At 46.9% G+C, this 25,743-nt stretch overlaps 1 protein-coding gene across 3 annotated transcripts in view; it reads left to right on the top strand.

The window, feature by feature from the left end:
• The window catches only part of LOC146859938 (mucosa-associated lymphoid tissue lymphoma translocation protein 1-like), a 1,299,471-nt gene that overhangs the window by 971,012 nt on the left and 302,716 nt on the right, over positions 1–25,743 (top strand). For all 3 annotated transcript variants that reach the window (XM_085643681.1, XM_085643683.1, XM_085643682.1), the window contains one exon: positions 10,869–10,943. In XM_085643681.1, the coding sequence (XP_085499807.1) occupies positions 10,869–10,943 (75 nt within the window). The remainder of the gene's footprint in view (positions 1–10,868; positions 10,944–25,743) is intronic.

The raw sequence follows: 25,743 nt of genomic DNA, 5'->3' as shown, positions 1-25,743 counted from the left end.
TGGGTGTCACCGACGCCAAGACAGGTGCCGACAGGGATGTTGGGTTTCATGTTTGTCCTGTGCTTTATTAGGTCTCGGCTGCGAAAGGCTGCGCTTGCGCAGTCTCGCTCCGAGATTTAATGAGATGGAGTGACTTTGAGAAGAGGGGCTTGCACCCGCCCCTCTTCTCTCCTGTTCTCCATTGGCTGGCCTCTTAAATGCTGGCCAGCCACTGGAGAAGAGGTCCAGTCACTCCGTTGAAGCCCCGTCCTTTTCGGATCGGGGGGCGTGTTTTTTGCGAGAAGTCTCAGGGAGGAGACAACAGCAAAACACGCCCCCAAATCCGAAAATGAGGCTTCCTTTCTCCGAGGCATTTTTGCTGTGCCTCGGAGAAAGGCGGTGGTGTCCCGGCGTTGCTCCCTCACCTGATCTCCTCGTTCCCTCTCTCGCTGCTTCTCCATGTATTGTGACAAACATTAGAACGGAAAAACTGTTTTTCAATATATCCGTTATCAAGAACAACGATTGTTTTAGCTCCTGCTTCTCCATGTATTGTGACAAACATTAGAACGGAAAAAATGTTTTTCAATATATCCGTTATCAAGAACAACGATTGTTTTAGCTCCACAGACAAAGAGAAGAATAGCTATTGCCGCAGGTATTCTTAAAGAAATTAGGTTTGATGTACCTTTTAATATGGCCTCCTCGAAGGTACGCTTGTCAGTGGGAGTCCTCTTTCCGTGTCTATGTTCTGCGGGCCATAACACTTTTTCTCCCTCTGTATGTGTGATATACTGCCTCTTGGTCCCTTCTCTGTGTCTGTGAAACCTGCCTAGTGTGGTGTCCGTCGTCAGTGTTTGTAAACTATCAATCTGTGGAGTGAGCAATCCCAGGAGTCTGGCGTGACTGCGGGCGCGAGGCGTGGGAGAGCATCCTCAGCGTCCAGGGTGAGGTAGCGAGTTTATCCACGGGTGTACGCACGGCCCCCGGATAGAAACAGTTGCGTATAGCGTCCCGCGCCCGGTAGGGGCACCTGCATCCGCAGCCAAGGCGGCCGAAGCAGCAGTGGCCATGAACCGCAGCTTCAGCAGGTCGCAGAACCTGCGCTTCCTGGAGAGTAACAGCACCGTGGAGGTGAAGAGTAAGGTGAGTGACTTCAGCTCTCAATTGCACTGAGGTACGGGTACTCTCTTTACGTACAGCTCCTGTAGTGTGGAGACTGGTGTCTGCGGTGTAAATTACGCCTGGGAATCCCTGGAATGTCAGGTGGCGGGGCATCCAGTACCAGCTCTCTTTCCCCACTTTTGGACCTATCCCCTTCCATATGCGTCTCCTTGAGAGGGAAACAGCAGAGCTAGAGACTACGTTCTCGACATTCTGTATTTTACTTCATTGTTAATTGCAGAGTTTCAGTTTGCTTGATAAAGTTAAATGAATAGGAGGTCTGTTCATATTATTTGCTTGCTGGTGTTCCTGGAGTACACAGTTTTCAATGTCATCTTACACAACTGGGCTGTTGCTCAAACATGGGACAGAAGATTGATTGGTGGGTATACTTGTCTTTTGTTGTCTTCAACCCATTTTTTGTTGGTATCTCCGGCCACTTTGCTAAGTCACTATTTTTTTGGGGTAGACTGGGTCTACAGTATTTACATTTACCTGTTGTTGCTGTAGAATGAGCGGGTGTGTGGCGGTGGTTTTAAAAGTCGCAGTTCGCAAGTCACTGCTGCCTGTGCATCTCCTGCACTGGGAAACGTTTGCATCGCTGGCTACTTGCATGTATTGGAATATGCTGTTTGGTTCAAGTTTAGTTAAAATCACATGTCCCTCACACAAAATGACCACAGACACAATCCATTCAAAAAGTAATGGATCATGTATTCAAACTTTTCTCACCAGGCAGTCGTCTCTCACGTCTCACATAAGTGTTATTTTGCACACGCAGTATTCTTATGGCTCTGTTTGTGCGACTTGCAATGCTTCAAGGGATGGAATTGTGTAGCACGCACTTTCAAAATATTAGCCTTATCTCTAGTGTTCAATGAAAGGCACTATTTTACCTGTTTCAAAAAGTCCCCGCCATCTCGTTGAAAGCATAGCGGCCCCAGTGCATCGATTTGCACAACCCATTGCAAGCCTGTCTCATTGGTAAAAGCAGGGTTTTTCCTATCAAATCTGTAAAAGCTCTGTCGACTTTTGACTGCTTTGTCCCTATTAAAGTGGAATAGTTCTGTCTGCCCTATTCAAAAATGATAATAAAAGCCTAGTAACTTTACCATCAAAACTGAGTATACGTGTGAAATATGTGGCAGTACTGCGAGCCAGCCACCCCCTCTCCATGCCCAGGACTGTCTTGACCCCTCCCCCCACCTCCCTGCACCTTTTGTTTTTAAAACATGTAGAGAAACGGCATTGTTATTTACAATGTCAATAGCTTAATCAGTGTGTGTGTAGGTGGCTCTGTGTGTGTGTGCAAATGCAATAGGTCTCGCATTTGAGAGTGATTAAGCTATTGACATTGTAAATAACAATGCCGTTTCTTTAAATGTTTTATAAACAAAAATAATGTCATGAGCAATGCCAATAGCTCTAACTTTACCAATGCCGAGACCATTGCATTGTAAATGCTTGTTCTGAAGTGCTATGAGTTGATGAGGATTGGGAGGGGCAACAGGATCCATTAGAAATCTCACTCTACAACGAGGAAATGGACGGGTACGAGGACATGGGTGATGCCAGCTGCTTGCACACCACCAGCAGAGCCTGACATGCTGTCTTATCATAACCTGGCTACGGAGGAGGGGGATTCTTTTGCAATGGTGGTGGGTAGAGCTGCGGAGTTCTTGGACCTGCAGCTTCCTACAGTGGCGGTCAAGACCAATTTCTTGACAGAAGTCCTGCAGCCTGGTGTCTCCACCTCTGAAACCTTGCTGTCATTTAATGTGACCTTGAAAGATGTTCTACTGGGCACCTGGTCCAAGCCCAGCACAGGGGCTCCTGTGAACAGAACTATTGCCCGCTATCCGCGCCCTGCACTGGGCGACCCAGCTTTCCACTCCAACCATCCCACCCTGGGGAGCTTGGCGGTCCAAGCTTCTACTTCTCGTGGCACGTTCCCTTCCGCACGCCAGGATAGAGAATCCAAAACGCAGGACAGCATTGATAAGATGTTCTCTCCCACCAGCCTAGCATTGCGGTCGTTATGGCAAACGGTTGCTCAATTGCTGCCACAAGTCCCGGAGGAAGCCCGGGCTCACCTTCCCCAGGCTGTGACCAATGGGAGAGAGGCAGCAAAGTTTGCCATACGCGGTGGCCTAGACCCAACACACTTACTGGGCAGAGCGATTTCATCAACGGTGGCCGTTAAGCGCCATGGCTGGCTGAGAACGTCTGGCTTTTCAGGGGATGTTCAAGCCAACCTTATGGACATGTCCTTTGCTGGCTCTAATCTGTTTGGAAACAGGGAAGACGCGGTGCTAGAGCTCTTTAAGGAGTCGCTGGCTACCGCCCAGTCCTTCGGCCTCGCAATGTCATCCCAGCCTGCGTCCGCCTTTCGCTCCTCTTGTAGCTATGGAAGGGGCTTCCAACCATGCCTGCCCTACCCCAGCCAGAGGACTGCGCAAGTCCCGCAACCTCTGTGTGGCCGTGGGCGCAGTTCACCCGGACCATGTGAGTCGGGAGGTCAGAAGTCAGGTCAGGCTGCAACCCCTTTCCCCCTCCACCTCCAAACCTTCCTAGTCTGATCTTTCCTGATCATGGGCTTCCAGTTAGTGGCAGGATACGCCATCACCTCCACCACTGGCGGGATATCACCGTGGACAGGTGAGTGTTGTAATTAGTCCAAAGGGGCTACTCCCTCCCCTTCGAAACTACTCCTTCCTCCATGCCTCCAACTTGCGAGCCGAAGAAGGACTTGCTTTGCAAGTAAGTCAAAACTCTCTTGGCCAAGAGAGCTATAGATAGAGTTCCTCAGACATAAATAGGCTGTGATTGCTATACCTGGTATTTTCAGGTTCAAAAGAAGGAAGGAGGCCTTTGTCTTATCCTCAGCCTCGGATCCCTCAACTAATTCCTCAAAAAGGAAAAGTTCGGGATGCTCACTCTTGCTCAGGTCCTGCCTGCCTGGGAGACTGGATAGTAGCATTGGACTTGCAGGACGCCTATTTCCATATTCTCGTCCTGCCTGCCCATCGGATCACTGACGAAATATCGAGAAGAAGAATATCGAATTGCCAAAATATCGAAGGAAAAATATAGAATGCCAAAATATCGAAGCCCTATCTCCAAACGGGTAAGTACAAAAATATAGAATCCAAAATATCGTTGTAAAAAATATAGTTAGTCACAATATCAAATTATTTTTACTGTCTTAAAATTAATGTAAAATTAATGAAATAAAACATATAATTAACTGAAACATACTTAAAAATACTTGAATTACTTTAAAATTAATAAATAATTAATGTAAATAAAAAAATAATAATAATACATATATATTAATGTAATATTAATTAAAAAAATGCAATATTTTTTGCGTAGGATAGCGGGCGGGTAAAATTTACTATTACCACTCCAGTAAGTGCAATAGTAGGGAAAACGTTGGATAGCGGGAGGGTAAAAATTAGTTTTCCCACTTCAGACAGTGCAATAATAGGGAAGGCATTGGATAGCGTAGGGGTAAAAATTTATATTCACACTCCAGAGAGTGCAACAGTAGGGAAAGCGTTGGATAGCGGGAGGGTAAAATTTACTATTCCCACTCCAGCGAGTTCAACAGTAGGGAAAGCATTGGATAGCGTAGGGGTAAAAATTACTATTCCCACTCCAAAGAGTGCAACAGTAGGGAAAGCATTGGATAGAGTAGGGGTAAAAATTACTATTCCCACTTCAGAGAGTGCAACAGTAGGAAAACCTTGGATAGCGTAGGGTTAAAAATTACTATTCCCACTTCAGAGAGTGCAACAGTAGGGAAAGCGTTAGATAGCGGGAGGGCAACATTTACTATTCCCACTCCAGTGAGTGCAACAGTAGGGAAAACTTCAGATGGCGTAGGGGTAAAAATTACTATTCCCACTCCAAAGAGTGCCACAGTAGGGAAAGCGTTGGATAGCGTAGGGGTAAAAATTACTATTCCCACTCCAGAAAGTGCAACAGTAGGGAAAGCGTTGGATAGCGTAGGGGTAAAAATTACTATTCCCACTCCAAAGAGTGCAACAGTAGGGAAAGTGTTGGATAGCATAGGGGTAAAAATTACTATTCCCACTACAGAGAGTGCAACAGTAGGAAAAGCGTTGGATAGCGGGAGGGTAAAAATTACTATTCCCACTCCAAAGAGTGCAACATTAGGGAAAGCGTTGGATAGCGTAGGGGTAAAAATTACTATTCCCACTCCAAAGAGTGCAACAGTAGGGAAAGCGTTGGATAGCGTAGAGGTAAAAATTACTATTCCCACTCCAGTGAGTGCAACTCCAGGGTAAGCGTTGGATACCGTAGGTGTAAAAATTATTATTCCCACTCCAGTGAGTGCAATAGTAGGGAAAGCGTTGGATAGCGTAGGAGTAAAAACTTACTATTCCCGCTCCAAAGAGTGCAACAGTAGAGAAAGCGTTGGATAGCGTAGGGGTAAAAATGACTATTCCCATTCCAAAGAGTGCAACAGTAGGGAAAGCGTTGGATAGCATAGGGGTAAAAATTACTATTTCCACTCCAGTGAGTACAACTGTAGGGTAAGCGTTGGATAGCGTAGGGGTAAAAATTGCTATTCCCACTCAAGAGAGTGCAACAGTAGGGAAAGCGTTGGATAGCGGGAGGGTAAAAATTACTATTCCCACTCCAAAGAGTGCAACAGTAGGGAAAGCGTTGGATAGCGTAGGGGTAAAAATTACTATTCCCACTCCAGAGAGTGCAACAGTAGGGAAACCGTTGGATAGCGGGAGGGTAAAATTTACTATTCCCACTCCAGTGAGTGCAACTCTAGGGTAAGCGTTGGATTCCGTAGGTGTAAAAATTATTATTCCCACTCCAGTGAGTGCAATAGTAGGGAAAGCGTTGGATAGCGTAGGGGCACACAATATTTAATAATTAATTTATTATAAATACCAATGTTTTTTGCATTAATAACCTATTAATAATTAACAACCAATTAATTTTCAATACCAAAAATTAATAAATACAATTAATACCAATTAATAATTAATTAAGAATAAATTAATTAGCAATATACAAAACTTATTTCAATAAATTATTTACTATTAAATTAATTCCCACCATATTCCCCTAAAAACCCACAACCCGCTACAAATAATAAATTAATACAATTAACATAATTATCAATTAAACAATTAATACTAATTAATTACCAATTAATAAAAATTATTTACCAATTAATAATTAATCAACAACCAATTAATTTTCAATACCAATTAATAATTACCTAATAACAATTAAATTACTTCCCACCCTATTCCCCTATAAACCCACAACCCGCTACAGAAGTAAAACGCAAAATTAAATTAAAAATAATTAATAATTCCTAAAAATTATTATTTAATGTACTATAATTAAATTACTTCCCTCCCTAATCCCCTAGAAACCCACAACCCGCTACGGAATTAAATTACATAAAAATTAAATAACATAAAATTCATTACTTTAAAAATATTCAAACATACATTCCAAAATTTATACATACTTTTAACACATATACTAACACTTAAAACACTATTAAAAAAATCGATATTTTTAACAACTATATTATGACTGTCGATATTACTTCTATATTATTTAAATCGATATTTTATTTCTTACCTGATTTTCGATATTCTTCACCACTATTTTTTGGCAATTCGATATTCTGTCCATTCTATATTAAAAACTCGATATTCTGTCCTGTCGATATTTTGAATTCGATATTATGTCTGTTTACCCTGCCCATCGCCACTACCTGCGGTTTACGGTGGGCCACGAGCACGTTGTTTACCATGCTCCTCTTCAGCCTCACCAATGCCCCTCTGGTGTTCACCAAGGTGATGGCGGTGGTCGCAGCCCACCTGCAATGATCAGGGGTTCCAGTCTTCCCCTATATCGATGACTGGTTTGTTGTAGGCATGCTCGTCCCAAGCAGTCGTATCCTACCTTTAGACTACGGCGAACCTCCTGCATTTGCTGGGGTTCACTATCAACGTACCAAAGTCACAACTGACTCCCTCTCAGAAGCTCTATTTCAACTGTGCAGTTTCGGGCTTATTCTCCCCAACGGAGAGTCCAAGATATTCACGCTATGATACCGATGTTTCAGCCTCGATTCAGGATTTTGGTGAGAAGGACTCTGAGGCTGCTGGGCCTTATGGCCTCTAGCATCCTGCTAGCGGATTATGCCAGATGGCACAGGCGGGCTCTGCAGTGGGACCTGAAGTTCCAGTGAGCGCAAAATCAGGGAAAACTCACCGACCTCGTTCAGATATCGGAGGGCACTGCAAAGGATCTGCAGTGGTGGCTGACAAACCGCGATTGGATCAGAGGCAGACCCCTCTCTCTTGCCCACCCAGATCTCAAAGTGGTGACGGATGCATTGTTTCTGGGATGGGGCGGCCATCTGGAAGAGGTGGAGATCATGGGATTCTGGTCTCTGGCAGAAGCAGAGCTGCATATCAACTTGTTGGAGCTTCGTGCAATCCGATTGGCACTGAAAGCTCTCTTACCATCCCTCAAGGGAAGGCTAGTTAATGTGTTCACAGACAACACTACCACCAGGTGGTACTACAACAAACCGGCAGGGTGGGGTGGTAGACCGTCTGTCAAGAGACCCTGGGCCTCTAGACTTGGCTAGAACAGGGCATGTCCTTGGTGGGTCAACACCTGGCCGGTTCCCTGAACGCCAGAGTGGACAAACTCAGCTGCCGCTGCCTAGCAGATCCCAAGTGGCTATCTTTCAACAGTGGGTAGAGCCTTGGTTAGATCTGTTCGCCTCCGAAGAGAACATGCAGTGTCAGCAGTTTTGCACGTTGGAGTTTCCAAGGCAGCTCTCGCTCAGCGACGCTTTGTGTCATGAGTGGAGCGCAGGCCTCCTGTACGCCTTTCCGCGCATACCACTCCTGTCCAGAGTGCTCAAGCACTACAGGAGCGACCAGGACCAAGACATTTTTTTGGCTCCAGACTGGGCGCATGGAGTTTGGTATGCCGAGCTTTTGCAGATGAGCATCGATCAGGCTGCCCCTTCGGGAGGATCTTATGTCGCAGCAGCACAGGAGGGTCCTCCACCCAAACCTGTCCACCCTCCACCTCCTTGCGTGACGATAGAGCAGCGACAGTTGACAACTTTTAACCTTCCTCCCAAAGTCTGTGAAGTTATTCTGGCATCCAAGTGTCCCACCACAAAGTCCGTATACGCCTGTTGATAGCAAAGTTTTTGTAAATATTGTACAGAAAGGTTTGTTGACCCCCTGTCTGCCTCCCTTTCTGACATTCGTCTTTTCATTTCCTCCTTGGCCCAGCAGGGCTCTGCTGTGGGCACTGTGAAGGGCTACCTTTCGACTTTTCTTAGGTTGCCAGATCAACCGTCACTTTTTAAATCACATATTGTATGGAGATTCGTTAAGGGGCTTGAGAGCTTAACTTTGTTCTTACCTACTTGATGTGTGCACCTTTGAACCAATGCACAGTTGCCCCCTCTGGTTGCCCACTATCAAGACAGCCGCCTTAGTGGCAATAACTTCTGCCAAGAGTGTGAGTGAATTGCAGGCTCTATAATCTCAGCGTCCTTACCTGACTGTCTTTCCGGACAAAGTAGTGCTCCGCACTAGAGCTTCTTTCTTGCCTAAGGTGGTAACGCCTTTCTACCTAGGGCAATCTGTCACCTTGCCCACCTTCTATGTTCCTCCACATCCTTCTAAGGAAGAAGTATGTCTCCACTGTCTGGACCCAAAAAGAGCATTTTCGTTCTACCTTGATCGCACAAGAGGTCCGGGTGGATTACCAACTCTTTGTAGGGTATGTTGAAGCAAAGAAGGGACGTGCTGTGCAGAAGAAAACCTTCTCACATTGGGTCATTGTAGGAAAGTAGGATCTACTTTCATGGTTACCCCCACTTTTGCTGGTGTCAGTATGTTTTTTTGACTATTCTGACCGGGATGCTGCAAATCAATACCCAGTCACTGTGCTTCCTCCCTAAATTGACCATGGTATTTACTTCTGTACCTCCATAATTGGCTACTGGTGTACCCTTGTAAGTCCCTAGTATATGGTACTAAGGTACCCAGGTCATAGGTACACCAGGAGTCTCCCATGAGCTGCAGTTTGTATTGTGCCACCCATGAGAGACCACACAAACTGTGACTACAGGTCTGCATGGCAGCCTGTGTGAGTGGGTGCTAGCATCCCTCACAACAGATATACGTTTTCTTATATCTGATGTCACTTCACTTGTATTTGTATTTACATTTATAAAACACGCAGCTACCCAACAGGGTCTCCCGGCGCAAAACCTATAAGTCACCCCTATGGCAGGCCTTTCAGTCCTGAAGGCAGGGTTTTTGGTTATAAGTGTGAGGGTGTCCCTGCATGAGCAGGACACCCCTACAAACCACGGAGTCGATTCTCCAGGCCTTGTAAGTGCGGTCAGCCATTTTGATACATATAGTGGTCATCAGTCATTACGAGATGTCTAACTTCATAGTGGCTGCACCAAACCCGGTCATGTTTGTCAGAATCATACCCCAACACCGATTCCAGTGTTAGAAGTATGGTCCTGTGTACTGGGGGGCTCCTTTAGGGTACCACCCCTGTACTCCCACTTACAGCCTTTCATGGTCTGACAGCAAGCTAGTGCTGCTGCCGACAACAGACACAATTCCACCCCTAGAGACCACTGTATTTTATGCTTACTTACCTGTTACAATTGAAGTATTCTTGTGTATTTGTGTTTATATCTATAGGTAGGAGTTATACAAATGTGTTAGTGAGTGTTGTTTAATAAATAGAACTATTTATATATAAACACTGAGTGGTTCTTTTTCATTTAACCTACACTACATGATTAGATCTGGTAAAACAAGCTGCTTAACACTCCTTCAGGATAAGCCTGAAAGCTGCTCTCCACAGCTACCACTTAGAGAGCTTTCTATGGTTGTCTAAGACCACTAAAATCACCATAAGTGTTGTCTGATTAGTGCAAGGTGATACACTTAAATAGATGTGCACCATATACTAAGCCAGCCTCCTACAGTCATCTTCTGCATAAAGATATGTTATGCTTTGGCAAAGAAACAGCCTCCTGAAGGCCTTTGAGCTCATGCAAATAGAGTTAAGCCAGCCATGGTTTCCGGGTTCTTATCTGCCAGACGGCCACGTGGGCATTCCTGCACACGTTCGCCAAGCATTACTTCCTGGACAATCAGGTCCACAGGGAGGGCCTTTTTGACCATCCTGTCCTACAGGAATTTTTTATTTAAAACTTTTCCGCAGTCCCTCCAGGGATGGTATTGCTTGTCTATCTGTTCACAGGTAAGGAATCTGTGGCTAGATGTCTCTATCAGTTGGACAAGTTACTTAACATCTTCCACGCCTTATCTGGTGGAGACATGATCTACCTGCAGATTCCTTACTGACCCAAACAACCTCCCCGCTCTGCGGATCAGTTTTTAATGTTGGGTTGCGTCACCGACACCACGTGACTTCACCCTATCAGTGCGTAGGCATACTGCTATCAAAACCCTTCGGGCTCTAGCCTGGAAATTCACAGGTAAGGAATCTGCGGCTAGATCATATCTCTACCAGATAAGGTTTTACCGAAGACAAGTTACATGTCCTTCTGTCCAACAATTATTTCTTGTTTCTAAAAACCTTGCACCACTTCGCTATTTTCTAAATGTATGCATTTTTTTATTCACAAGGTACAACCATAATCGAAATTTATCTGAGTTGAAGCCGCTTGAACCAATGGGAAATACAGTCTATGGCTATGCCACGTAAGTAGTGTCCATATATTTGCAGTAGCACTAACATGTATGCTGAATACACCCATTTTATTCTTAGGCCTGGTAAATTAGTTTACTGGTTCCGTTCCAGCAGCACAACACTAGACGCCGGTGCACTCTAAATAGGGCTGTTGTTGACAACAGGTGGATTTTTAATGTGGGAAGACACAATACCTCCTTCAAAATGGGCTAAATGACTGAAGCTCAATGTTCTTTGGGGTGGTTTGGAGGAAAGGGTCCAGCAGTGAAATGTTTGAAAAATAAACAGAGCAAAATGGTGCATTTTTACAAAATGTTCACATAAAGCAGATAAACTTCCAGACATTCTAAAGAGATAATAAAGAAATAGCTCAATAACTTTGTGGTTTTCCAGGCTGCCTCATCTTATTGGCGCTCACCCTCCTCAAGATATCTTTGAAAACATTGAGGCAGAACAGTGTATTTTACAACACCATTTCGGTAAAGATTAGCATAAGGGCTATTTGTATTTTAGGCAGTCAAATAATATACATAACTTTCCATGGCTCATTATTTTTCACAGTGTATATAGACATCTGTGTTCACTTTATTTTTCTACCTAACCCTTCCAAGTAGATTCTCAATAACATTTTATGGCTGTGACTCTTCTTGAAAGAAACCAGGTGTAAAAACACGGCAAATCAAAAGCCATGCAGAGCTAGACAATTGCTACAGTTTATAGCAGTGCTACTGCTCACTTATGTAGCACTTGAAGATTCAGAGAGCAGACAGGTTACACCAGTTTCACATGCTTAGGCCCATGACAGCATTAGTGAAAACATAAAAAGGTTTAGCACAGATGACCAAATGCTGCTACACAATTCATGAAATTATGCCATTAGCAATATGTGCACTCTGGTACCAAGGAGCCAAAATCCGTAATATCCCTTCTGAGCTCTGTATGTATTATTCCTGAGATATGGGAAATATCAGTTTGCCAGTTTCTGAAAATGGAAATATTTAACCATGGTTTAAAAGGAATTTTTAATCAAGCTTATTCTTTGATAAATAAGCTAACGACTATTAAACAAAAGCTTGTTGTTTCCATATTTCCATAAATGCTAATTTTTCATAATGAATACATACCCATTTTAAATATTTATATCTGAAAGAGAGAATTAAAGTTAGATTCCTTACCTTTATAATTACCCTCAGGCGTCAGACTGGATCCGTAGATTTTTTTCGTCAGCAGTACCCCTGCGCGTCAAAAGGTGGCATCGGTCGGCTTCGCGTTCGTCGTTGGTGTCGTGGCCGCCCGGATGACGTTGCGGTAACTACTCAGACGCCGCCTTCACGTCCTGACGTCAGTTCTTTCTTTTTCCACGCCAGCCAGCGCAGATCCGGAGAGAGCGGTACCTCCAGTCACTTCTTGACTGACTTTTTTGCGACGTTTGTCCACTCCGTGTTTTGAGTCTATCGACTCCTGGTGCACGCAGAGATGTGCACGCAGAGATGTCCAGCCATCCTCGGCCCGGCTTCACGGCTTGCAACACCTGTCACATACTGGTGTCGGTTATGGACCCGCTCTGCGTTTGCCCCTGGTGACAGGAGCACGTCCATGATCCCAAGTCGTGGTACGATTGCCGGACCATGAATCCGAAGTCTTTGTGGGAGCGGTCCCGAAAGCGTCTCGAGGCCCGGCGGTCCGCTCAGCGCCGTTCGAGGTCCCGGTCGTGTGGGAGGTCGAGGGACCGGTCGCGGAGTCACCACCACTCGTCATCGAAGTCTTCACACTCCTCAGGTAAGTCGAAGCACAAGAAGAAGCATCGTCGCTCTTCGACATCTGCCCGTCCGTTGGCCGACGCGACGATGGATGTGGACGTGCCCCTCCTGTGGCACCGTGCATGAAGCCTGAAGGGTCGACTCGGAGTTTCCCTCCTTTTCCGTGAGCCGGAGCATCCCCAGCCCAGCTGCAAAGTTTCTACGAAGCGATGCATGCCATCTTTGGGCAGCCCGACCCCGCTGGTGTGCCTTTGGGCCCCGATTACTCGGCTGGGGGCCTTGGGCCTTCAACGCTGGCGGCTCCGGCCCCAGCGCCACAGGGTCCCCTTGGATCCAGGCCTGGATCCAGTTCGGTGCCGGTCGACCTTGTAACACCTCCCATGGTGCCGATTCCACCTTGTCCACTCCCAACGCCGGTTGGATCCCCACCCGGCGTCGACCCCGGCCTCCACCCTGACTTGGACACGGAGCCGGACCGACGCCGGATCCGGCACCGAGCGGTATTTTTGTACCTCTATTCGACCCTGGTGTTTCCTACAGGCCAGATTGGCAACCAGCAGAGGGTGAGGAGGACTGGGAGGGGTCTGTAGACCCTTTGGCTGACCAGTTAGATGAACCGGACTGGAGAGAGGAGTTGGGGGAAGCCAGTGGGTCTGGATACCTCCCCAGACCTTGGCATGCTGTCTCCTCCTACCATGGCTACGGAGGAGGGTGCTTCATATGCAGTGGTGTTGCGTAGAGTGGCCGAGGCCCTCAACCTCGACCTACCTACGGTGGCAGTCAGGATGAATCTCCTGATGGAGGTGCTTCAACCGGCAGCGGCCTCTTCGGAGCCCCTGCTGCATTTCAATAAAGTCCTTACTGACATCCTTTTGGGCACCTGGTCCAGGCCCAACACAGGGGCTCCTGTGGATAGGATGATTGCCTGACACCATCGCCCGGCTCTGGGCGACCCCTCTTTCCTCTCCCAACACCCCACCCCTGGGAGCTTAGTGGTCCAAGCCTCTACATCCAAAGGCGCATTCCCTAACGCACCACGTGATAGGGAATCCAAAAAGCTGGACCATCTTAGGAAGAAGAAGTTTTCTTCCTCCAGCTTGGGACTACGGTCGGTGAACACCGCATGTCTGTTGGGCCGTTACAACCACTCTGTGTGGGATAGGGTAGCGCAGGTGCTGCCACAGCTCCCAGAGGAGGCCTGGGCTGTGCTCTCCTGTGCAGTCACCTAGGGGCGAGACGCAGCCAAGTTCACCATTCGATGTGGACTGGACACCGCCGACTCACTAGGCAAGACAATTTCAATGTAGTTAGCCCTTCGACGCTATGCCTGGCTGAGGCCGACTGTTTTTTCCAGGGATGTCCTGGCTACCTTTCTGGACATGCCTTTTGATGGCCATCATCTGTTTGGCGACAAAGTAGAGAACACGCTACAGCGCTTCAAGGACTCCCGTGCTACGGCCAAGTCCTTGGGCCTCTCCACCCACCCCGCGCAGTCTTCTTTTCTCCCCTTTCGTGGCTACGGAAGGGGTGTCCCACCACGTTCCACTCAGGGCCACAGGCCGGCGCAAGCTGTCCAGCCCCTGCGCAGCCGGGGGACCTCGGACCCACCGTCGTAGGTCTGGGGGCCAGCGAGCGGGCCAGTCCACCAGCGCCCTTTCTGCAGCAGCCTCCAAACCCTCCTAGTCCGACTTTTCAGGACCACCAATGGGCAGCAGGATTTGCCATTACCTTCCACACTGGTGCACCGTCACGTCTGACAGGTGGTTTTTGCAGATAGTCTGAAGGGGCTACTCCCTCCCCTTCAAGACTACCCCTCAATCCATGCCACCGCAATACCATGCCGTAAGCATGTCGGAGGATCATCTGACCCTTCTCCAACAGGAAGTTACGGCTCTCTTGGCCATGGGAGCTATTGAGCAAGTTCCTGCTCTAGAAGTAGGTCGTGGTTGCTATTCCCACTACTTTCTGGTGCCCAAGAAGGACAAGGGCCTGCATCCTATCTTGGATCTCAGGGACATCAACCGCTTCCTCCGGAAGGGGAAGTTCAAAATGTTGACACTAGGTGGACTGGATGGTAGCGTTGGACTTGCAGGGTGCTTACTTTCACATCCCCGTCCTGCCGGCCCACTGGCGTTACCCACAGTTCACGGTAGGCCACAAGCACTTTAAGTTTACCTTGCTCCTTTTTGGCTTTACCAGCGCTCCTCGGGTGTTCACGAAAGTGATGACGTTGGTCGCAGCCCATCTGCGCAGATCACAAGTTCCAGTCTTCCCCTATCTCGACGACTGGCTAATGAAGGTGGACTCGCACCGGGCAGTCGTCTCCCACCTCCAGACTACAGCGGACCTCCTGTATTCGCTGGGGTTCACTATCAACGTGCCAAAGTCACACCTGACTCCCTCTCAGGAGCTCCTTTTCGGGCTTATCCTCCCGAGCAGCGAGTCCAGGATATTCGGGCTATGATTCCGATCTTTCAGCCTCTGTCCCGGGTTTCGCTCAGAATGACCCTGAGGCTGCTGGGCCTCATGGCCTCCTGCATCCTGCTGGTAGATCATGTCAGGTGGCATATGCGGGCTCTGCAATGGGACCTGAAGTTCCAGTGGACACAACATCAGGGGAATTTGTCCGATTTGTGTTCAGATCTCGGAGGGCACTGCACGACAATTGCAGTGTGGGATAACAAACCGGGATTGGGTCAACTGCCGATCCCTCTCCCTTCCCCAACCAGAGTTCACAGTGGTGACGGATGCATCACTGCTGGGGTGGGGTGACCACATGGGACAGGCAGAAATCAGAGGCCTCTGGTCTCCGGCGGAGTCTGGACTCCATATCAACCCTCTAGAGCTTCGGGCGATTTGTCTTGCACTAAAAGCATTCCCTCCCTCTGTCCGGGGAAGAGTAGTGCCAGTGTTCACGGACAACACCACCTTCATGTGGTACTGCAACAATCAGGGCGGGGTGGGGTCGTGGACCCTATGTCAAGAGGCTCTCCGTCTCTGGACATGGCTGGAACATCAGGGCATATACCTGGTGGTTCAACACCTGGCAGGTTAACTGAACGCCAGGATGGACGAACTCAGCCACAGGAGCATGATGGATCACAAATGGCGTCTTCACTCGGAAGTGGTGCAAGGTCTCTTTCTGCAGTAGGGAGAGCCTTGGTCAGATCTATTCTCTACCGAAGAGAACGCGCAATGTCAGCAATTCTGCGTGTTGGAGTTTCCAAGGCGGCACTCGCTAGGCGATGCTTTTCGTCACGAGTGGAGTTACGGTCTTCTATACGCCTTTCCGCCTATACCACTTCTGCCCAGAGTGCTGAAGAACATCAAGCGCGACTGGGCCCAAGTCATTCTTGTGGCTCCGGATTGGGCACGAAGAGTCTGGTATCCCGAGCTGTAACACATAGCCATCGATCCTCCGATCAGACTGCCTCTTCGGGGGGATCTGTCGCAGCCGCATGGGACAGTCCTCCACCTGAACCTGTCCAGCCTCCACCTCCTTGCGTGGAGAATGAGCGGCGACAGTTGACAACCTTCGACCTTCCTCCCGAAGTCTGTGATGTTATCTTGGCAGTCAGGCGTCCCTCCACTAACACGATATACGCCTGCAGATGGAACAAACTTGTGGCATGGTGCGCAGCAAAGGCTGTGGATGCCCTTTCTGCCCCTCTTTCTGAGGTTCTCTTGCTCCTCCTTTGTTTGGCCCAGCAGGGTTCTGCTCTGGGCACTCTTTAGGGCTATCTCTCATCAATTTCAGCCTTTTTCCTAGGCTTCCTGATCAGCCTTCTCTTTTCAAGTCCCCTGTTGTAAATTGCTTTCTTAAGGGCATTACTCATCTTTTCCCTCCTGTTTCCTTTGTAATGCCTAAGTGGTACTTGGACTTGGTTCATATGTATCTTATATGCGCTCCCTTTGAATCACTACATACCTGTCCTCTCAGACTTCTTACTTTGAAAACTGCCTTTCTGGTGGCCATCACCTCTGCACGCAGGGTGAGTGAGCTACAAGCTCTTTCTGCCAAGCCTCCCTTTCTGGCTGTCCATCCGAACAAGGTCGTCCTTAGAACTAGACTTTCCTTTCTTCCCAAAATGGTTACTTCTTTCCACACTGGCCAAACCATCACTTTGCCCACCTTCTTTCTGCCTCCACATCCTTCAAAAGAGGAGGAGAGGCTCCACCGTCTGGATCCAAAACTTGCGCTTTCTTTTTATTTGGATCGTACCAAGCAATTCCGGATGGTTGTCCAGCTCTTTGTTGGCTATGTGGGTGCCAAAAAAGGTTGGCCCGTGCACAAATGGACCATCTCTAGGTGGGTCGTTTTGTGCATTAAAGCTTGCTACACTTTGGCAAAGAACAAGCCTCCAGTGGGACTGCATGCCCACTCCACTAGGGCGACAGCAGCTACCACTGATTTGGGATGCCTCAATTACATCTGTCAGGCAGCTATGTGGGCATCTCTGCACACTTTCACAAAACACTACTGCCTGGACAGCCAAGTCCGGAGAGACGGCTTCTTTGGCCGTTCTGTTCTCCAGGACTTTCTGGTGTGAACTTGCTTCGCAGACCCACCTCCAGGAATGGTATTGCTGGGGTATCTATTCTAAAGGTAAGGAATCTATAACTAATTGTCTCTTTCAGATGAACAAGTTACATACCTTTGGTAACGATATATCTGTAAGAGAAATAGATTAGTTATAGATTCCTTACCGTCCCACCCATCCTGCTAACGAAAGAACTCTACGGATCCAGTCTTACGCCTGGGGGTAATTCTAAAGGTAAGGAATCTATACCTAATCTATCTCACTTACAGATATATCGTTACCGAAGGTAAGTAACTTGTTCTTTAACATCAAAATCTTAGTCTAGTGCACGCAATTGGAATTGTAACCACAAAGAAGATAAATTATAATGCAACTGCAACAGTTATCAAAAGCATTAATAAAAGATACCGATCCATCATGACTGATACTATTGATACATAGCAACCCTACACTCTTTCTGCTAATTAAAAGGTCTATTCTCATTCTAGAATTCTAGCAAAGCTGAAAATAAAACCAAGTATGATTTTTAGTGGTGGTACACACTCACATATCCATTTGAATAATGAAGTTCTGTAAAAAACGGAGGTCTGCTATTGTCTCACGAGTTGGGAAAGCTGTCTGCACCTGTCCCAGTGTTATATGATGTGAAAACTCCTCTCTGTCCTTCATTTTCAGAGCTCCGCTTTTATAGCTTATTCTTGATGTTGTTCCACTTAGTGGAAACAACTGACAAAATGTGGCCTGATGTCCATTCAATTATTTTCATTCTAGTCAGTGTTTTATGGATATCGGCAGAAGCGAGGCTAGTATAAGAATTAAGCAGTCCTCATTTAGTTAAAACATTTCAATTATATTCATGTAAACTTGATTATCACATTGCATAACATAGTAATATAAAGCAAAAATGCATGTTCAACATGTTGATTAATTGCTTAGCACCTGTAACTCAAGCAGGGGAGTTCCAGGACAGAAAAAGCAGAATATTCATGATATCCCTACAATGATAAAAAAAATACATATGCTGAATATATTTTATAAATAAAATATAAATCTATATACGCAATGGTAAAGGTAGGCCTTGTTCTCTTGTAGGGGATTTCCATGTATAGTCCATCTGCGGGGACCCCGCAGCACTTTATCCAATATAAGTTCTTAAGGTTCGCCTTTCTTCAGGAAGGCCTTAAAAAGTCATGTAAGAAAGTCAGAATACTGCCTAGGAGTAGGCTATAGAGGAGAGGTGTGGTGCAGCGGCCAGGGCAGCTGACTCAAGAGCACAGGGTTCACGGTTCGATCCCCGGCGGCAGCTCAGCTCAGCACCATGTGACTCTGGGCAATAGCTCACTTAATTTCCACAACGGCCCCCTGCGCCCCGTAAGGGTGAGTAGTTCGCGCTTTACAAATACGGACTTACTTACTTATAGTGGTCAGAGTTGTTCATCTTGGAATGGCAAAAGAAGAGAATGTAATTATATATGCTCTCAGTACATTAGTTTTTAGGTCTCGCCTGAGCCAGCGCATACTTCCTTTTTGCGCGCACGCGTGCGTGCACACACAACTCCCTGGCTTGCGGTATCACCAGGCATAAAGCATGTGCCGCCTTTCTTTTCTTATGCACGCCGTGGTGTGCTCCATGCCCGTGAGAGAGATGGCTCTTAGGTGCGGCTTATGCTTGGCGGTATTACTTGGACATGACAGAGGTGCCACCTTTCTTTAGTTTTGCACGCGGTGGTGTGCTTCTGAAAGCTCTATTTGCTTTCCCCCTCCCACTTCGCACAAACAGAACCTTTACCTGAATGAGGCGGCAATGCTTCTTCAATACTGTCTCCTCCTCCCCAGTATTTGCTGCTCTGCCGACCTCCTCCCTACAACTTCGGGGGTCTCCCCACTCCGCCATGGCACGAATTTGCCTGCACTTTATAAGTATGCATGTTGTTAATTAGCCGTACTTGAGTGGTGTGTTATTTAATTTCTTCCCTGCTCTTAAGTGTGTGTATTGTCTTTGATATGTGGGTTTCATTGCATTTCGGTATAGTGTGTCTTTGTGGGTGCTTGTTTGTGTCTGATGCTTATTAGTTTCCATGTGTGTAGATGTTTGTATCTGTGTTCATGTGTTTTTTTGTGTCTATGTTGCTTATCGGTTTCCATGTGTGAGAGACTGTGTGCACGTTTGTGTGTCTGTGTGTGTGTCTGTGTATGTGTCCGGGGTGAGCCTAATGCTTTTTTCTTGTTCTACTTTGCTTATCCCACAATCCTCTCCGCTGTTGCTGGTTGATCCTTTTTCCACGTTCTATCTTTCTGACTGTTGGTGAGGCTGACGTCAGAAGCAAAATGAATGTTATCGCCTTATTTCCTTGGTTATAGGGACCCTTGTCCTCATTGGTTGAGGCATGTGTTTCCCCTCCCAGTGGTGCTGTGGCAGCTGTCTAGTATTGACTTTCCTTCCATTCTGGGAAGCCTACACCTCCTTTTGGCTTCAGCTGTTTCTCTTAGCCTTGTGCCAACGACCCCCTTGCAGTTTTTTGTGCCCCTCATTGCACCACCTCGTGCCAGTACACTGGTCACATGACTAGTATCCCACCTCGTTCCACAGATATGTTTGTCCTTGGCAAGCATTCTGCCAACTTCTTTTCCTGTTTGTATTAATCGGAGCATTTAAACAGCTGTTACTGTACTGATTATTTGCTAATAATATAATCGACCAACACAAATGGAATTTATAAGACTTATCCCAGAACTGTATCTATGTTTCTAGTTATATTTGAATTTCTGTAGGCTTGCGGTAAGGGTTAAGGTCATCACATATCCTGTCACTGCACCTCGCGAGGAATTGGCTTGCTGAGAAGTCTTCTCTTGGTTCAGTGCACACAGATCCCAATGCTCAGCGTGCACGGACGGTATCTGGAGAAACCTGTTTCTTTTTCTCCCAGTTGACCCTTGTGAGTGTATAATTGCATTCTAGGACAACCTCCGTTTTCTCTCTTCTTGCTCCGGGCTATGGAATATCGTGTTACAAGTGTGGAGAATATCAATTAAACTATTCACCTTTGATCTCTCTAAACACACCTTTTCAAATTGTCCTCTGACCATTCCCATTCAGGTCCAGAGTAATTTACATTAGTGATGATGCGTGTGGGGCAGTTTCTTCTGCTTTATGGCTGTGCTGAATACTAATGGGTGCCCTATGGATGTGGCCCCGTTTAAAAGTTCGCCTCAGCAGATTTGGAGCCGACGTCCGGTCCTCAAAAATCTTCTTACAAAGATCGCTCTAAAAACAACACCCAACCAACCACACATAATGGACGAAAGAGTTACTTACGCGGCCACACGGAGTGCGCTTTGGGCCTGGTAATGGGTAGGAAAGCGATTAACAAAAATTAATACAATAAAAAACAAGCATTGGCTTAGCCAATAGGTCTCGCCTTTGGGACATTTTAAGTGTTTAGCCATGCAACAGTTGATGTTGCACCAAGGATATTGTGCTGAATAATTAAATACTTATAAGGTCCCAAATGCGAGACCTATTGGCTATGCCAATGCTTGTTTGTACTGGCACAGAAAAAAGAACCTTCACAAGCCCTTTTGCTATGAGAAACAGAGATGAAGAGGTACATGACATTGTAGCCCATAGGCTGCCTTTATGAGTGAAGAAAAAGTAGGCTGTGCCTTTAAGAGCAGAGACACCACCAGTATTCCATCATGCTCAGCCAGCAGTTACCTCCGTTCTTTTTTCCGGCTCCTTCTGATAGGACCCTTGGAGCATTGAACTCGACCTTTTTCGTTTTTTTCTCCAATTTACATCCTCAAAGTTCACCATTTTTTGCTTCACTCAACGTCTTTTGTCTTTCTCTGATATGAAAGAGGTTTTTTTGCTATTTAAAATGCCTTCTCTTTTCGACCAATGTCCTAGATGTGGCAGAAAAAAGGTTAAAACAGACCCAGACAAGGTCTTTATTGTTTGTCTACCCTCCTTTCACCTTCATGCCTCCTGTGGCATCTGCAAAACCTTCTCAGACGTATCCTGCGTGACAGGGAGAAGATTCTCCTGCAGTGAAGAGAAGAGGGGAAAACAGCAAGTAGCCAGTGGGACCTTTGAGCAAGGGGAGGTAACTCCTCCACCCGAGCTCTTCCCTCAATCTCCAGTGGATGTGGGAGATCTGGGAGGCGTTCTTCAGGCAGAAAGCGCTATTGATCCCAGGCGACGTCGAGCCGGTCTGCGTCGAGAGGAGGTACGGTGCCGACATGTTCGCCGTCATTGACTGGCTTGTAGTCGGGTAAACGTCGACGCTCGACGTCTAGGACCGATGTCGAGAGCCACTTCACACTGACGGCCGATGCCGAGTCATGTGTCGACATCGAGGGATACTGATAGTCATCGGCAAGAGGTAGGAGGTCAATGACGAGATGGGTCGACATCGAGAAGCTGGTCTTTATCAAGTAGTCTACATCGAAAGGGGTCGACGTTAAGAAGGAGATCTCCATCGAAGGCCAGTCGACGATTGAGATCGACGTCGAGGAGATCATCGACGTGGAGAAGACGAACACCCTCCAAAAGAAGGAGAATCTACTCCTCGTCTGAGTCTTATTACAGATCTCCATCACTGGTTGAGATACCTGCATCTTCCATCTCTCCTCGCCTGGACCCGGCGGCTCCAACAGCACCAATACCTCCAGCACTACCGGCTCCTCCTCCACAGTCAGTACCTCCGCCTCCCGCACCTGTCCTTCCTTCTCCTGTGGAACCTCAGGTCCCCATCACACCGGCACCTAGGAGATCATGCTCAACGACACGCCATCGTTCTTGCCATGGGTACTCACGCTCCTCCATGAGATCACGCCATTCACATCGGCGATCCTGCCACAGGTCAAGATCACGCTCACAACACCATAGAGATACGTCTTTGTCTACTAGAGGATGCTCTTCTATATTGAAATACTTGCCTCAACCTCGATCCTCCTTAATTGATGATATCAACACTTTTCAAGGGGTACTGGTTCGAGGCGCATCCAAATTAAACATACCTATGGAAATCCCTACTCCATCGACTTAAGTCATCTTTGATACCCTTCACCAACACACGGCCTCTAGACCGTTACTTCCACTAGTATCAGGTCCTCTGGGACAAGCCATGGAATTGTTCCTTAGCCTGCTGTGGCGAAATAAGCATCATCAAGGCTCCAAAAGAAATACCGACCGCCGGAAAAGGATCCGCTGTTCTTAGGAGCTGATCCTCCTCCCGACTCAGTGGTGATTTTAGCAGCACGAAAATCCCACGCCACCTCACCATCTGCTACTTCTCCCCTGATAAGGAGAGCAAAAAGGTGGATTCGTCAGGACGCAAGTTTAACAGCACTGCTGCTACGTCCATAAAAGCGACCTGTGCCACAGCCCTACTAGGAAAGTACGACCGTGCCTTGTGGGATTCCATTCTCCACTTTGCAGGTCATCTTCTAAAAGAGCACCAGGAAGATTTTCTAGAAATAGTAGAGGAGGGAGCTATGGTCTGTAATCAAGTCATCAGGGTGGCAGCGGATGCCTCAATTCTTGCCGCTCACAGTTACTGGATCGCTTTACGACGACAAGTATGGCTAAGATTGACATCTCTGCAGCCAAATGCCCAGTTATGTCTACAAAATTGACCTTTTTCCTGTTCCACACTCTTCGGCTCACACGCCGATGATGAAATGACAAGAATGAAGGAGTTTGATACCTTAAAAGCGGTGGGATTCGAAAATTCGAAGGAAAACCAATGCTCATTCCACCCTTACCACAGCTGTTTCCCCACACAGAAGGTTCAAACCCCTCAATGGTAGTCCGGCAGATCGCAACAATATCTGCAACCTCACCAACCACAGCACAAGTCACACAGGGGCCTGTGTCTTGAATATTGTCGAACATGGTTATCGCCTCAGATTCACTGCCCCACCACCATCCATTCCGTCGAGGTCGTCCACGTCTCGCCTCCAGCTTTTACAGGAGAAAGTCAATACTGTGTTTTCGACAAAAAAAGCGGTGGAACCAGTCCCTCGAAACCAACGAGGGCAAGATATCTACTCCAGATACTTCCTAGTGCAAAAGAAAGGCAGACAAGAGTTCAGGCCTATCCTCGACCTTCGCATCGCAAACAAGTGGATCAGGAAGGAAAAATTTAGGATTCTGGCTTTACACCAAATTTACCCTCAACTTCAATAGGAAGTCTGGCTCTGTTCAATAGATCTTCACGATGCCTATTTTCATATTCCTATTGCAAAGGTCCATCTGAAATTCCTCGTGGGAAAGAACCACTACCAATATGCGGTTCTACCATTTGGCCTCAAGTCGGCACCTAGGACCATTTCCAAATGCATTGCGGTGGTGGCAGCACACCTTCGGAAACACAAAATCTTTGTACATCCTTATCTCGACGAGTGGCTGATCAAGGCCTCAAACCTTCACGGTAGCCCAGGAACATTGCCTATGGAGGTGCAATCTGCTTCATTGCTTAGGGCTCCACGTCAATGTTCAAAAGTCTACGTCATCTCCGAGTTCAGATACTACATTACTTAGGAGCTAACTTCAACACTTTACAAGAAAAAATGTTTCCTTCGGAGGAACGACGGTTATTTAATCTCCGAAAAGGTCTCTATCTTCAGCGGATAACCCATCCATCAGTACGCATAGTCTCCTCGCTCCTTGGCTCGATGGTTTCATGTATATTTCTGACTCCCAATGCTCGCCTCCACTTGCACCCTTGTCGTGCTTGTAATTTGAATAGGACACACCTAAACCCTGCACTCCCGAGAGGAGGCAAATGCACTGCTACACCTTTTTTTAAATAACACACGTAAAACAGAACTTCCAAAAGACGAGGCGATAAAACAAAACCCAGCACTCTCTTAAGGTGAGGCAAGAAAACAAATTCAGGTGCATTTAAAGTGACACATGTTTATTAATTCAATATTTTGGAAAGGAAGGCAAAATATATTGGTTAATACAGACTCCCAGCTGGTCGCGAAGACTCCTTGCCTTTTAATATATTTAACTCAACGTGAGGCTAAACTTCTAAAAACCTCGCCCCCTTTCTTCTGTTAAGAAAAACCGAGCTGACCGTACTGGTCTGTGTCAAGGTCAAGACAGAAGCTGGCCAGGCCCCTGTGTTTTCACTCTCAGACAGAGCTGTACATTCCACTCATTCCGCTGCCAACAACAATCTCTGCACTGAAAGGTACCAAGCACGCATCCCAAACATGTTCCATTTCACTCTGATCGGTGAGGAGCGAAAACAAGTGAAGAGCGAAAACATCCCCTCCCCACTTTGCAGCTTTGTGCCAGCACAGAAAATGGGGTCTGTTATACAAGATGGAGCCAGCACAGAAAAAGGAGTCAATTATGCCAAATGGAGCCAATGGTCAATATATCATTCTTAATATCACTACATTCCACCCTCAGACCATTGGCTTTCATAACATATCGGTCTGAGATCAACTGCTTTAGGTCGAAGCATAGATAACAGATTAGGCACACACTGGATACAACAACATAATGATATCTCTGTCCTGCCACAATGCGGTGCCTCATCCTCTGGAAGGACCCTTTTCCTGCACACAATGCAGATTTCAGAGTACCTGGGAAGCTGAAATTCCAGGCAAAATTCCCTTAGTACATATTCCTGGGCAGTACGATACCGGGCCCCCTGCGTCCCCTGACACCAATAGGATCAGTAACAGTTATACACCGTCTCCTAATACTTTACAGCTCAACCACTGGAAGGGCTTTTTAAGTAACATGAGATCGCTTCCCAAACACGCATCAGAGATCGGGGATCTACTTACGACCGACTTACCTGATGTGGGTTTCCTGACTGAAACCTGGTTGAAACCCACCAGTGGCCCAGATATTAAGATTGCTATTCCCGATGGTTACAGGATCCAGCGCCTCGACAGGCCGCTGAAAACCAGGGTTCTATTTTAGACCAACGCACTAATGCCCAAATTGAAATCCTGATCTTTAAAATGGAAATGGTCACCCACGACTTTTGGAGAGGGGCACTGGTTTATCGCCCCCCTGGCCCTATAAAGGACTTCTCCTCTCAATTAATGGACCTAATAGCCCCCCATGTGATTGCGTCGGAGAGTTTCCTATTATTAGGTGATTTTAATATACACAGCGAGAATCTCTCGCTGCCCGAAATATCAGCCTTTATCTCTGACCTATCCACACTGCACCTCACCAAAAAAAATGAGGGTCCTACACACACGGCCGGCCATACTATAGACATTATTTTTTCTAACTATGACCGGCTTATCTGTAAAACCGCCCCGCCCGTTGTGCTGGACTGATCATGCTCTTATCAATTTTCAAGTGCAGTACCCTCTTACGTCTTCTACTATGGCAGCACACATCCAATTCTCCTATAGACAATGGTCAAAAATCAACCCGGAGTCTTTTTCATTAGCCTTCACTCCTCCCAGGTTTTCCCCGACCAACAACACAGAAGACAATCTTACCCTTTTTAACACCACTGTTTTAGCGG

Source organism: Triturus cristatus, chromosome 3_1, assembly GCF_964204655.1.
Source record: "Triturus cristatus chromosome 3_1, aTriCri1.1, whole genome shotgun sequence".
NCBI classification, from domain to species: domain Eukaryota; kingdom Metazoa; phylum Chordata; class Amphibia; order Caudata; family Salamandridae; genus Triturus; species Triturus cristatus.
The sequence above is the reverse complement of the archived record's forward strand: the minus strand, read 5'-3'. Positions and strand labels throughout refer to the sequence as shown.